The sequence below is a fragment of the Carcharhinus amblyrhynchos genome, chromosome 14 (genome assembly GCF_965287045.1).
Source record: "Carcharhinus amblyrhynchos chromosome 14, sCarAmb.v2.hapA, whole genome shotgun sequence".
Taxonomy (NCBI): domain Eukaryota; kingdom Metazoa; phylum Chordata; class Chondrichthyes; order Carcharhiniformes; family Carcharhinidae; genus Carcharhinus; species Carcharhinus amblyrhynchos.
In genome coordinates, this window is record NC_137337.1 from 57,497,358 (window position 1) to 57,512,744 (window position 15,387).

The following is a 15,387-nucleotide window of genomic DNA, read 5'->3' on the forward strand; positions in this document are numbered from 1 at the left end:
CCTCCAATCCGAATAGCACCCATTGACACCTACTCTCTGCCTTCTATTTGACAGCCAATCCTCTATCCACGCTAACACCTTACCCCCAACTCCATGCCCCCTAACGTTCTGTAACAACCTTTTGTGCAGCACCTTATCAAACGCCTTCTGAAAATCGAGAAACACCACATCCACCGGTTCCCCTCCGTCCACCGCACTAGACACATCCTCATAGAATTCCAATAAATTCGTCAGAATTGCTAGCTAAGAGTTTTGCTGGCTGTAACCAAGTTATTAGGTGATGGGGAAAGAAAGCACACACCTACAGAGATTTCAATTCATTCATACTAATGTTTACTTAACATGCAAAAATATTTGTTACAAATAATATAATTAACCTGGAGACTCTTACTAAGACTGCAACCACTTGGAAACAGTCCACATAATCACCTGAAGCCAAATACTGCTCCTGCTCTGTCCAAGACCACAAGAAACTACAAAGGGTCATGACCAAAGCCCACTCTACCATTCAAACCAGCCTCTCACTCACTGATACTGTCTACATTTCCTGCTGTCTCATAAAAACAGCCAGCATAATTAAGGATCCCATGCACATCAGACATTCTCTCTCTTCCATAGAAACCATAAAAAATTACAGCTCAGAAATAGGACTTTTGGCCCTTCTTGTCTGTACCGAACCATTTTTTGCCTAGTCCCACTGACCTGCACTTGAACCATATCCCTCCACATCCCTCTCATCCATGAACCCATCCAAGTTTTTCTTAAATGTTAAAAATGACCCCGCATTTACCACTTTATCCAGCAGCTCATTCCACACTCCCATCACTCTCTGCGTGAAGAAGCCCCCCCTAATATTCTCTTTAAACTTTTCTCCTTTCAACCTTAACCCATGCCTCTGGTTTTTTCCCCCCTACCCTTAGTGGAAAAATCCTACTTGCATTCACTCCAGCTATACCTATCAAAATGTTATACACCTCTATCAAATCTCCCCTCATTCTTCTACGTTCCAAGGAATAAAGTCCTAACCTATTCAACTTGTCTCTGCAACTCAGCTTCTCAAGTCCTGGCAACATCCTCGTGAACCTTCTCTGTACTCTTTCAACCTTATTTACATACTTCCTGTAACTAGGTGACCAAAACTGTACACAATACTCTAAATTTGGCCTCACCAATGCCTTATATAACCTTACCTTGACACTCCAACTTTTATACTCGATATTCCAATTTATAAAGGCCAATGTACCAAAAGCACTCTTTACGACCCTATCCACTTGTGACATCACTTTTAGGGAATTCTGTACCTGTATTCCCAGATCCCTCTGTTCAGCTGCACTCTTCAGAGTCCTACCATTTAGCCTGTACGTTGTACTTTGGTTTGTCCTTCCAAAGTGCAATACCTCACACTTGTCTATGTTAAGTTCCATTTGCCATTTTTCAGCCCATTTTTCTAGTTGGTCCAAGTCCCTCTGCAAGCTTTGAAAACCTTCCTCACCATCCGTTACACCTCCAATTTTTGTATCATCAGCAAATTTGCTGATCCAATTTACCACATTATCATCCAGATCATTGATACAGATGACAAACAACACTGCAACACTGATTCCTGCAGCACTCCACTAGTCACAGGCCTCCACTCAGAGAAGCAATCCTCCACAACCACTCGCTGGCTTCTTCCATTGAGCCAGTGTCTAATCCAATTTACAACCTCCCCATCTATATCTAGCGACTGAACCTTCTTAACTAACCTCCCATGAGGGACCTTGTCAAAGGCCTTGCTGAAATTCAGGTAGACAACATCCACCGCCTTCCCGTCATCCACTTTCCTGGTGACCTCCTCGAAAAACTCTAGTAGATTGGTCAAACATGACCTACCACACACAAAGCCATGTTGACTCTCCCTAATAAGTCCCTGTCTATTCAAACATTTGTAGATCTTATCCCTTATCACACCTTGCAATAACTTGCCAACCACCGATGTCAAACTTACTGGCCTGTAATTTCCCAGATTTATTTTGGAACCTTTTTTAAACAACGGAACAACATGAGCCACCCTCCAATCATCCAGCGCCTCCCTCATGAATACTGACATTTTAAATGCGTCTGCCAGGGCCCCTGCAAGTTCAACACTAGCCTCCCTCAAGGTCCGTCGGAATACCCTGTCCAGTCCTGGGGATTTATCCACTCTTATTTGCCTCAAACAGCCAGCACCTCCTCCTCTTTAATCTGTAAAGGTTCCATGACCTCCCTGCTGTTTGCCCAATTTCCATACACTCCATGCCCGTTTCCTCAGTAAATTCGGATGCAAAAAACCCATTTAGTATCTCCCCCATCTCTTTTGGTTCCACACACAGTCTACTACTCTGGTCTTCAAGAGTGGTAGACTGCCTTCCGCCTTCTTTCTTTGGGAAAAAGATACAAAAGTCTAAGGACACCTACCAACCAACTCAAGAACAGCTTCTTTCCTGCTGCTGTCAGACTTTTGAATGGACCTACCCTGCAGTTGAACTTTCTCTATACCCTAGCTACAGTGCGCAAAAAACCAGTACTTTTCACTGTATACTAATACACGTGACAATAATAAAATCAAATCAAAAATAACTTGAATATGAAGTTTTGTTTATTCATAATTTAATCATCCAAGTAAGTCAAAATAATTCCAAACAAAGCAAACTAATTTAGATAGACTAGGTCCATCAAGTATACCATTGTTGGCCCCAAACTTTCCTGGGTGACCATCGCACAGTCCTATTAGAGCCAAAGTCCCATCTTCACATTGAGGATACCCACCACCGTGTTGTGTGGCGCTATACTTGCTAAATGGGATAGACTTTGAATAAAGTCTAAACCACTCTTGAGATCTAACAACTCAAGATTGGGTATCCATTAGGTAGCAAAGACCATTAGCTGCAGTAGAATTGTATGCAGCCATAATCTGTAACCTTGTGGCCCAGCATATCCCCCATTCTGCTATTAGCACCAAGCCAGATCAACTGTAGAATCCTACAGCGCAGGGGCTGCCATTTGGCCCACCGATTCTGTACCAACTACAATCCAACCCAGACCCTATCCATATAACCCCATGTATTTGCCCTAGCTAGTCCCCCTGACACTAAGGGGCAATTTAGCATGGCCAATCAACCTAACTCGCACACCTTTGGCCTGTGGGAGGAAACCTGTGCATCCAGATAAAACCTGCGCAGTCACGAGGAGAATCTGCAAACTCCACACAGACAATCACCTGAGGCCAGAATTGAACCTGGGTTCCTGGTGCGGTGAGGCAGCAGTTCTAACCAGTATGCCATCAATGCTGCCCATTGAATGGAATGGATGGCACTACTTCAGTGAAGAGTGCAGGAAGGCATGGCAGGAGCAATACCAGCCATATCCAAAAATGAGATGTCAGCCTGGTGAAGCTACACAGAACTACTTGCATGCCAAATAGCATAAGCAGCAAATAATAGAGTTTAGCAATTCTGCAACCGACAGATCAGATCTAAGTTCCGCAATTCCTACACTTCTTTCTGTGAATGAACATAAGAAATAGGAGCAGGAGTAGGCCATCTCGCCCTTCGAGCCTGCCCTGCCATTCAATAATCTAATCTAAAAACTTTTAACTTCCCAGTCAACTCAAACCCACCCATCCCCATTGGTTAAAAGCGTTCCACAAAGGCTCAGTAAAGTATGGAGGAAAGAAGGGAGCTGACAGCGTGGGGAACATAAGAAATAGGAGCAGGAGTAGACCATCTAACCTGCCCCGCCATTCAATAAGATCATGGCTGATCTGAAGTGGATCAGCTCCACTTTCTCGCTTTCTCCCCATAACCCTTAATTCCCTTGTCTGTCAAAAACCTATCTACCCGTGACTTAAATATATTTAGTGAGGTAGCCTCCACCACTTCAACGGGCAGAGAATTCCAGAAATTCACCATGTTTTGAGTGAAGAAGTTCCTCCTCAACTCCGTTCTAAACTGCACCCCCCGCCTTATCTTGAGCCTGTGCCCTCTAGTCCTGCTATCCTTTCTAAGCGGGAAGAATCTCTCTACCCTATCCATCCCCTTCATTATCTTATACGTCTCTATAAGATCCCCCCTCATCCTTCTAAACTCCAACGACTGCAGACCCAGTCTATTTAGTCTCTCTTCATAGTCCAACCCCCTCATCTCCGGTATCAGCCTAGTGAACCTCCTCTGCACTCCCTCCTAGGCCAATATATCCTTCTGCAAGTGCGGCGATCAAAACTGCACACAGTACTCCAGCTGCGGCCTCACCAGTGCCCTGTACAGTTGCAGCAAGACCTCCCTACTTTTATATTCTATCCCCCTCGCTATAAAGGCCAGCATTCCATTCGCCTTCTTGATCACCTGCTGCACCTGCAGACTGGGTTTTTGCGACTCATGCACAAGGACCCCCAGGTCCCTCTGCACCGTAGCATCTTTTAAATAATAATCCCTCCTACTATTATTTCTGCCAAAGTGGATAACCTCACACTTGCTAACATTATACTCCATCTGCCAGGTCCTCACCCACTCACTTAGCCTATCCAGATCCCTCTGCAGACTTTCCACACCCTCCACGCAATTTGCTTTTCCACTCATCTTCGTGTCATCAGCAAATTTCGTCACCCTACACTCAGCCCCCTCCTCCAGATCATCTATATAAATGGTGAATAGCTGAGGCCCCAGCACCGATCCCTGCGGCACTCGACTAGTCACCAATCAGAAAAGCACCCATTGATACCAACTCTCTGCTTCCTATTAGACAGCCAATCCTCTATCCACGCTAACACTTTACCCCCAACTCCATGCACCTAACTTTCTGTAGCAACCTTTTATGAGGCACCTTATCAAACGCCTTTTGGAAATCTAAAAACACCACACCCACCAGTTCCCGTCTACTGCGCTAGTCACATCCTCATAGAAATCCAATAAATTCGTCAAACACGACTTCCCCTTAACGAATCTGTGCTGCAATGGCGATGGACAACTAAATAACTCACTGGAGGAGGAGGCTCCACAAACATCCCCATTCTCAATGATGGAGGAGCTCAGCACTTCAGTGCAAAACATAAGAATGAAACATTTGTAACAATCTACAGCTAGAAGTGCTGAGTGGATGATCCATCTCGACCTTCTCTGGAGGTCCAGCATCATAATGTCAGTCTTCAACCAATATGAAACACTCCACATACCAAAAGTCTGAAGTCACTGGATACTGCAAAGACTATGGGCCCTGAAAATACTATAGCAAGACTTATGCTCCAGAACTTGCTGCACTCCTAGTCAAGCTTTTTCAGTACAGTTACAACACCGGCATCTACCCAGCAACGTCTGCCCAGCTGTGTCCTGGACACAAGAAACAGTCCTATTAGATTGGAAGTTGACAAAATGTACACTGCCTTTCAAAAAAGGAGAGAGAAAACAGTGAGCTACAGACCAATTAGCCTAACATCAGTTTTTGGGAAAATGCTGGAATCTATTATTAAAAAAGTCTTAACAACAAGCCAGAAAAACAATTAGAAGTCAATATCGTTTTATTAAAGGGGATCCTGTTTAGCAAATGTATTTAGAGTTTTTGGAGGATGTTTAAACAATAGGAGGTATGGAAGGCTAAATTGCATTAAAATATATGTAAGGAGCATGTCTGATAAGGCAGATGGACTTGAGTGTTAATTAGCATGTGGAAATATGATATTGTTGCAGTAATTGACACATGGTTGAAAGGGAAGGACTAACAACTCAACGTTCTAGGATTTAGAAGTTTCAGGCATGATAGGGAGGAATGTAAAATAGGAGGGGACACTGCATTATTGATAAAATAAATCATCAATAAGAAATTAGGATGTCTGAGAAAGCTTTTCAAATGAGGCCATATGTGTGGAGCTTAGAAATAAAATAGGTGCGATCACTTTGTTGGGATCGTACTACAGACTTCGTAACAATTGGGGGGTGAGAGTGGAGCAGATATGTAGGCAAATCACAGAGGTGTGCAAGGGCAATAGGGTTATAGTAGTAGGGGATTTCAACTGTGTCAATGTTAACTGGAATTGCCTTAAGTGTGAAAGGGTTAGACGAGATGGAATTTTTTAAAGTGTGTCCAGGAGATCTTTTTGTGCCAATACATAGATAGAGCTGAGAATCACATCTGCCATGACTGAATGGTGAAGCAGACTCAATGGGCCAAATTGCCTAACTCTGCTCCTATATCTTACAGTCTTATGGGTTGGATAGCACTAGACCTAATCCCAGGGACAGAAGCTGGGCAACTAGTCAAGTATAAGTGGCCAAGTGTTTTGGAGATAATGGCAGGAATTGGTACTGGGTCCACTATTGTTTGTCACTCACATAAACAATCTGGATGAGAATATAGGAGGCATGGTTAGTAAGTTGAGGATGACACCAAAACTGATGGTGTAGTGGACAGTGAAGTGGTTATTTAAGATTACAGCAGGATCTTGATCAACTGGGCCAGTAGGCCAAGGAACGGCAGTTTAATTCAGATAAATGCAAAGTGTTGCATTTTGGTAAGACAAACTAGGGCAGGACTTACACAGTTAATGGTAGGATCCTAGGGAATGCTGTCGAACAGAGACCTACATACTTCCTTGAAAGTGATATCACAGGTAGACAGGGTGGTGAAAAAGGCAGTTGGCACTCTTGCGTTCATTGATCAGAGCATTGAGTACAGAAGTTGGCATGTTATGTTACAACTCTACAAGATATTTGTAAGGCTACATTTGGAGTACTGCGTACAGTTCTGGTTGCCTTGCTATAAACTGGAATGGGGGTGCAAAAAAGATTTACGAGGGATTAGAAGGTTTGAATTATAAGAAGAGGCTGATTTTTCCCTGGTGCATAGGAAGTTGAGCGGTGACTTTATAGAGGTTTATAAAATCATGAGAGTCATAGACAAGGTGAATAGCCAAGGTCTTTTCCCCCAGGATAGGGGGATCCAAAACTATAGGGCATTGGTTTAAGGCAAAAGGGGAAAAATTTAAAAGGGAACCAAGGGGCAACTTTTTCCACACAGAGGGTAGTGCGCATATGGAGTGAGCTGGGTACAATTACATAATTTTATAGAAATTTGTACAGGTACATGGATAGGAAAGGTTTAGAGGATATGGGCTAAATGAAGGCAAATGGGACTAGTTTAGTTTGGGAAACATGAACGACATGGACGAGTTAGGCCAAAGGGCCTGATTCCCTACAGTGTATCTCTACGACTCTAAGTCTCAAAATGGTTATGGAAAGGGATAAGGATAGTCTAGAATCAAATGTCTGAATTGGAGGAAGGTCAATACCATTAGACAGGATCTGGCAAATGTAGACTAGGAGCAAATACTTGCAGGTAAATCTACATTTGGAAATGGGAGTCTTAAAAGTGAAGTAGTGAGAGTTCAGTGCCAACATGCTCCTCAAAGAGCGAAGGACAAGGGCAGCAAAGCCAGGAAATCCTGGATGTCAAGGGTTTAACACGGTTAAAAAAGGAAGCATATGGTAAGCATAGAGCACAAAAATGAGGAGGCTCTTCATGAGTAGGGAGAGCGTAGGGGGGCACTTAAAAAAAAAATTAGAAGGGCAAAGAGGGACCACAAAGTATTATTGTCAGATAAGATTAACAAAAACACCAAAGCATTTCACAAGTACATTAAGAACAAGAGGATGACCAGGGGGAGAGTGCGACCTATTAGAGATTAGCAGGGTAATCTGTGTGTAGAGCCAGAGGATGTGGGTGAGGTTTTAAATTAATGTTTTTCATGTACATTCATGGAAAAGGCCATTATAGTTGGGGATTTCAGTTGGGACAGTGAAATTCTAGAGCACATTAAGATTAATAAGGAGGAGGTATTAGATGTTTTAGCAAGCATAAAGGTGCATAAATCGCTAGGGCTTGATGAAATGTATCCCAGGCTGCTATTGGAGGCAAAGGAGGAGATTGTAGGGGCTCTGTCAGAGACATTTAAATCCTTGCTGGCCACAACTGAAGTACCTGGAGTATAGCTAATCTATATTCAAGAAATCAAGGATAAACTAAGTAATTAGAGGCCACTTAGTATAACATCAGTGACAGGGAAATTATTGGAAAAAATTCTGAGGGACAGGATTAATCAACACTTGGAATTGATCAGGGGTAGTTAGCACGGATTTGTTGGTGGAAGGTCCTGTCTAACTAACTTAATTGAGTACTTGGAAAGGTAAATAAGCTGATGAAGGTCGCACAATTGATGTGGTTTACATGGACTTCAGTAATGCCTTTGACAAGGTCCCACATGGAAGGCTGATCCAAAAAGTTAGAACCTTTCAAGGAAAGTTGGCAAGTTGGGCCCAAAATTGGCTTGTTAACAGGAGATAAGGGTAATGGTGGAGGGCTGCTTTTGTGATTAGAAACCTGTGATCAGTGTTGTACCACCCTTGTTATATGCATTAATGACTTGGATGCAAGGTATAATTTGTAAGTTTGCAGGTTACACAAAAACTGGTGGTGGTGTTGATAGAGAGGACAATAGTATGAGGCTACAAACTGATATTGACCAGCTGGTAAGCTGGGCAGAACAACAGATGGAATTTAATCCTGAAAATGTTAGGTAATGCAGTTTGGGAGGTCTAATAAGGGTAGGATATACACGCTGAATGGTGGGTCTCTTTGGAGTATTGAGGAACGAAGAGACCTTAGCATACAAGTTCATGGATCCCTAAAGGCGGCAGCAGAGTTAGATAGGGTGGTGAAGGCGACATATGGAACGCTTGCCTTCATTAGACAGGGCATAGAATTATAGGGGCAGGCAGGTCTTGGTACAACTTTATAAAACATTGATAGGCCACAGATGGAGTATTGGAGGCAAGAGATGAGATTGTGGAGGCTTTAGCTTTGATCTTTGGGTCCTCTCTGTCCACGGGGATTTTCCCAGAGGACTGGAGAGTGACGAATGTTGTTCTTCTCTTCAAGAGAGGAAATAGGAATGACCCTGGTAATTATAGGCCAGTTAGTCTTACTTCAGTGGTTGGAAAGTTAGTGGAAAGCATCCTGAGAGATAGGATTTATAACCATTTGAAAAGATGCAGTTTAATCAGGGATAGCAGCACGGTTTCATGAGGGGTGAATCCTGCCTCTCAACTTTGAATTCTTTGAGGAAGTAACTAAGTGTGTAGAAAAACATAGAGAAGTTGATGTCGTATACATGGATTTTAGTAAGGCATTTGATCAAGTTCCCCATGGTAGGCTCATGAAGAAAGTAAGGAGGTGTGGCACTGAAGGAAATTTGGCCGATTGAATAAGTAACTGGCTGTCTCATAGAAGCCAGAGGATGGTGGGGGAGAGAAAATTTTCAGACTGGAAGCCAGTTACCAGCAACATACAACAGGGATCAGTGCTGGGTCCTCTGCTTCTTGTGATTTTTATCAATGACTTGGAAAAGGGGGCTGAAGGGTGGGTTAGTAAATTTGCTGATGACAAGATTGGTGGAGCAGTGGATGAGGTGGAGGGCTCTTGCAGGCTGCAGAGAGACACTGATAGGATGCAGATCTGGGCAGAAAGGTGGCAGATGGAGGTTAACCCTGATAAGTGCGAGGTGATTCATTTTGGTAGGACAAACCTGAATGCAGATTACAGGGTCAACAGCAGGGTTCTGAGGAACGTGGAGGAGCGGCGAGATCTTGGGGTTCATATCTACAGATGTCTGAAGGTTGCTACTCAAGTGGATAGAGCCGTGAAGGAGGCTTATAGTGTGTTAGCACTTATTATTGGGTGTTTGAGTTTAAGAGCCGTGGGATTATGCTGCAACTAAACCAGACCTTGGTGAGACCACATTTGGAATACTGTGTTGTAGTTCTGGTCACCGCACTATAAGGAGGATGTGGAAGCATTGGAGAGAGCGCAGAGGAGATTTACCAGGATGCTGCCTGGTTTGGAGGCTAGGTCTTATGAGGAAAGGTTGAGGGAGCTAGGGCTTTTCTCTTTAGAGCAGAGGAGGATGAGAGGTGACTTAATAGAGGTTTATAAGATGATGAGAGGGATTGATAGAGTGGACATGCAGAGACTATTTCCTCGGGTGGATGTAGCTGTTACTAGGGGGCATAACCATAAGGTTCATGGTGGGAGATATAGGAGGGGTGTCTGAGGTAGATACTTTACTCGGGGTGGGGAACGCATTGCCTGCTGTGATAGTGGAGTCGGACACTTTAGGAACTTTCAAACGGTTATTGGATAGACACATGGAGAACACCAGAATGACAGGGAGTGGAATAACCTGATCCTGGGTTTGGACATAGCTCGGCACAACATCGAGGGCTGAAGGGCCTGTACTATTCTACGTATGCAGTTCTGGTCACTACACTGTCAGAAGAAAGCTATTTCACTGGAGAAGGTGCAGAGGAGGTTCACCAGGATGTTGCCTGGGATGGAAAGTTTCAACTATGAGGAAAGACTAGATAGACGGAGTGTTTTCCTTGGAGCAGAGGAGGCTGGTCGGGGATCTGACATAAATGGTACAAAATTGAGTGGCACAGGGTAAGTCTTAAGAATCTTTTCCTCATGGCAGAGGTGTCCAAGACCAGAGGGCACAAGTTTAAGAGGAGTAAGTGGTTTAGAGGGCATCTGAGGAATTCATTTTCACCCAGAGGTGAAAATATGGAATGCATAGGCAGGTATTGTCACAATATTTAAGAGCATCTGGACAAGCATGTACATTGCCAAGGCATGACAGGCTGATAAATGGGATTAGTATATATTTGATGGCCGGCATAGATATGGTGGACCTAAGAGCCTGTTTCTGTGCTGTATGATTGTGTAAGCAGTAGGTAGATGAAGGGGAACCAGAAGACGTAGTATACTTGAGATAGCCAAATGGATACAAAATTGGCTTGATGAGAGTGGTTGTAGAGTGTTGTTTTCAGTGAGCTGAAGAATGGCAGATGGAGTTTAATTCAGATAAATGCAAGATGATGAATTTTGGTCGATCAAACCAGGGCAGGACTTACTCAGCTAATGGTAGGGTGTTGGGGAGAGTTGTAGAATGAAGAGATCTAGGGGTACATGTGACTCTTGAATTGGAGTCACAGGTGGACAGAGTGGTGAAGGCGGCATTTGGCATGCTTGGTTTCATTGGTCAGAACATTGAATACAGGAGTTGGGATGTCTTGTTGAAGTTGCACAAGACATTGTACAGTTCTGGTCACTCTATTATAGAAAGGATATTATTAAACCACGGAGTGCAGAAAAGATTTACTAGGATGCTACTGGGACTTGATGGTTGAAGTTATAAGGAGAAACTAGATAGACTAGGACTTTTTCCTCTAGAGCATAGGAAGCTTAGGGGTGATCTTATAGAGGTCTATAAAATAATGAGGGACATAAATCAGCTAGATAGTCAATATTTTTTTCCAAAGATAGGGGAATTTAAAACTAAAGGGCTTAAGTTTAACGTGAGGAGAAAGAGAGATACAAAAAGGTCCAAGGACAATTTTTTTCTCACAGAATGGTGAGCGTCTGGAACAAGCTGCCAGAGGTAGCAGTACAGGTGGGTACAATTCTGTCTTTTAAAAAGCATTTAGACTGTTAGATGGCTATAGTGGGATATGGACCAAATGTTGGCAATTGGAACTAGCTTAGGGGTTAAAAAAAGGGATAGCCTGGACAAGTTGGGCTGAAGGGCCTGTTTCCTTGCTGTAAACCTCTGACTTTATGACTTGCATTTCCAAAAGGCATTCAATAAGGCGCAACATAAAATGTTAACAGGTAAGGTAAGGGCTCATGGAGTTGGGGGCAATATATTACCACGGACAGAGGATTGGTTAACTGGCATCTGTGAGGAGGACCTCGAAAAGAGGCCAAGATGGATCTATCTTTTGCACTATTGTGCTGGCTTTCCCCATCAAAAAAGGATGGGAATGTTTGTAGAGCCTCTTCTTCTGTCAGCCACCAATCACAACTGGATGTTGCAGGACTGTGGTATTTGATCTGATCCAGTGGTTTTGAGATAACTTAGCTCTGTCAATTTCATGCTGTCTCCATTGTTTCACATCTATCGAATCCTGTGTTGTAGTATCACCAACTTATCACCGCATTTTTAGGTGTGCCTGGTGATGCTCCTGACATGCTCTCTTCACTCCCTATTGGAAGGGTTGATCCTCCGGCCTGATGATGATGGTCGAGTGAAGGATATGTCAGGCTTTCAGTTTTTCATGTGATTGAATACAATTCTGCAGCTATGGATAGTCCATAGCACCTAGTGGATGCCCAGTTTTGAGCCACTAGATTTGTTTTCAATTCATCCCACTTAACATCTTCTGGTTTCCAAATCCTCTCCTGCAAACCATGACTTCTGGTAGCAGGAAATGTATCCACACTGTAATTAAAGAATGAAACTTTTTTTGTCACAGCTACACATCCAAAACTGGATTACAAAGAAGTCCCCAAGGATGTGCACCAATAGTTTTCAGTTTCCTGATCCCCTTTCCAACCTAAGAATGGCAACATTCTGCCATACCTGATTCGAAGACCCAATGATCTCTCAAACTCCCAACCAGGATTTGTATGCTTGTCCTCCCACTCACGCAGCAATTCATAGAAGACATCTCTGAAAGACAGTTATGGACACTGCTCCTTAATCAGTGTTTCTATTGTGTCTTAAAACATCACTTCATTGTTTGCATCAAACCTTGACAAATTTAACTTACAACTCACAAATGAATAAATGTATAGAAACAAAAATATTTAGTACATATTTAACTTTGAAATTGAAACTGAGAGATATCCTAAAGAGCTTTAAAATTAAGAGGTTTGACGGGGAGGAAACAGGAGAGAGGTTTTCACTCAGGATCATAAATATACTAATTATTAAATCAGGAAGTCAGGAGAAATTTCTTTCCTAGAGAATGGTTAGAATAAAGAACTTGTTACCACATGGAGCATTGAGATGAATAGCATGGAGGTATGTAATAGAAAGCTGGATTAGTAATGAGGGGGAAACAAATAGAAGAATATGCTGACAAGAATAGATGAAGACAGATGGGATGAGACTCATGTAAATCATAAATGCCAGTAGAGACCATTTGAGCTAAATGAATGGTTCTCTGCTCTATGTAATTCTTTGTATTACTACTACTACAAGTAAATTGTTACATTTTCATAGGCCACACTGTAAGGCCTTTTAACGGAGGCAGACTGAGGGCCCGGGAACTGCAGAATACCCTCGACCTGCATGCCAATCTGAGCAATAACGGCACAGTAATTTTTGAGGCATGTATATAGTTTTAAGTTTTGAAATGTTATAACTGTAATTTGTATAGAACTGTAAAAAGTTTTAATCCTGCACTGTCTGCAATTCAAAGACATGTAGATTTGCAATGGTTTATTTGAGATTTTTATGAGTAAAGTATATTTTTGGAAAAAAGGTGGTTTGGGAAAGGCCACACTGTAAGGCCTTTTAACGGAGGCAGACCAAGGGCCTGGGAACTGCAGAACACCCTTGACCTGCGCAACTGTGTGCCAATCTGAGAAATAATGGCACACAGTAATTTTTGAGGCATGTATATAGTTTTAAGGTTTGAAACGTTATGTTTGTATAGAACTGTAAAAAGGTTTAACTCTGCACTGTTTGCAATTCAAAGACATGTAGATTTGCAATGGTTTATTTGAGATTTTTACAAATAAAGTATATTTTTGGAAAAAAAGTTACATTTTCATAAAGTGTGTTTTTAGAACCTTTCACTTCCACAAAGCAATCATGAAAAGATTTGTAACAATAGTTGTATTTTAACTTTCTTTCTAAATAAATAATGGTTTACTGTATTTTGGGCTAACTATTTATCTGGTATAACACGGGGGTCAGCTTCAACTCAGTACTTGAAAATGCTACAAAACAGAATTAATATTGAATTATGGACTTCTAAATTCACATTGAATTGACCTTTCTGCTTTATTAAAGGAAGTATTTTGTGCCTCCATACATTTGAAGGAGTTTTTGACACTTAAAGCACGATTATATATATGGATCTCCTGAAGATATTTACAAGGTTTCACATGAGACCATAAGCAAAATGGAAGCACATTAGAGTGAACCCATCCTCATGAGCAAATAATTGGTTAGAAGATAAGAGACAGAGTGCAGAGATAATGGACATGCATTCTCAAGAGCAATTAGCATTGGGTAATAATGTTGGTTTTCTCAGTGACATTTGTGTTCTTAAAAGAATAAAAGAAAATTCCAAGTTCACATCCAATCTAATTACAATGGTTGGACTTGATAATGGAGGGAACTTGTGAAATAGAATCAGGCGACACCTGCAGTGCCTCAGTAGCAGTTTACCACACTCAGTGATAGCACTTGCACATCTGAGTTAGAAGACTGTGGGTTTTAGGCCACTTCAGAAACTGGAGTATAAAAATTTAGGCTAACACTTCAATGATGTACTGTCAGTTGTACCATCTTTAGGAGGAGCTGTTAAGCTGAAACCTTGTCTGCTTCTCGTTTGGATATCAAAAGATCCCAGACACTATTTAGAAGTAGAGCAGAGGAATTCCCCAGTGATCATACCTTCATATCTCAACTAACGTTAATAAAACAGATTCAGAAAATGCTAGTAAATCTCAGCAAGTCTGACAGCCTCTATGGAGAGAGAATAGAGCCATTTGAATCCGGATGACGCTTTGTCAGTGACAAGAACAAAGAAAATAGGATGAGATTTATATTGTAAGGGGTGTGTGTGTGTGTGGTGGATGGGTGGATAACTGTCCAAGATGCCATAGACAAAAGGACAAAGGGGATTGTAAACGGTAGTTATAAACAGTGACAGTGGCGCTGATTGTCTCCATTAAGAGATCGGAACGTGTAAATGGCAGAACGTAGGTGCTGAATGTCAAGGGACAGCCTAAGGAATGTGGCAGATGATCCTGGTGGAGTGGGGAAAGTGAGAAACAAGATGGAAAGCGAGATTTAGAAGAGGACAAGCAAAACGATGGAAGAAATTAATAGTTACAATATATATCAAGAAAATGGATTAATAAGAGTTTAAGAAATGAAATAAACTAAAATAAAAGTAAATAGAGCGGCAGTGGAGGGGAGACTTCATGCTCTAAAGTTGGTGAACTCAATGTTCAGTCTGGAAGGCTGTAAAGTGCCTTATTGGAAGATGAGGTGCTGTTCCTCCAGTTTGCTTTGGACTTCACTGGAAAATTGCATCAGGCCAAGGACAGACATGTGAACAAGTGAACAGGATGCTGTGTTGAAATGGCAAGCGACAGGAAGGTCTGGGTCCTACGGACTGAGGTGTTCTGCAAAGCGGTTACTCCGTCTGCATTTGGTCTCTCCGATGTAGAGTAGACTGCCTTAGAAAGCAATAAACCATAGAATCATAGAGGTTTACAGCATGGATATAGGCCCTTCGACCCAAC

At 42.3% G+C, this 15,387-nt stretch overlaps 1 protein-coding gene across 2 annotated transcripts in view; it reads right to left on the reverse strand.

Annotated features, from left to right (window-relative positions):
• The window catches only part of cdan1 (codanin 1), a 135,527-nt gene that overhangs the window by 72,971 nt on the left and 47,169 nt on the right, over window positions 1–15,387 (reverse strand). For both annotated transcript variants that reach the window (XR_013888572.1, XM_080202936.1), the window contains exon 9: window positions 12,482–12,571. Coding sequence is in view for 1 of the 2 variants with exons in the window: in XM_080202936.1 (XP_080059062.1) it covers window positions 12,482–12,571 (90 nt within the window). In the remaining variant the exon portion in view is untranslated. The remainder of the gene's footprint in view (window positions 1–12,481; window positions 12,572–15,387) is intronic.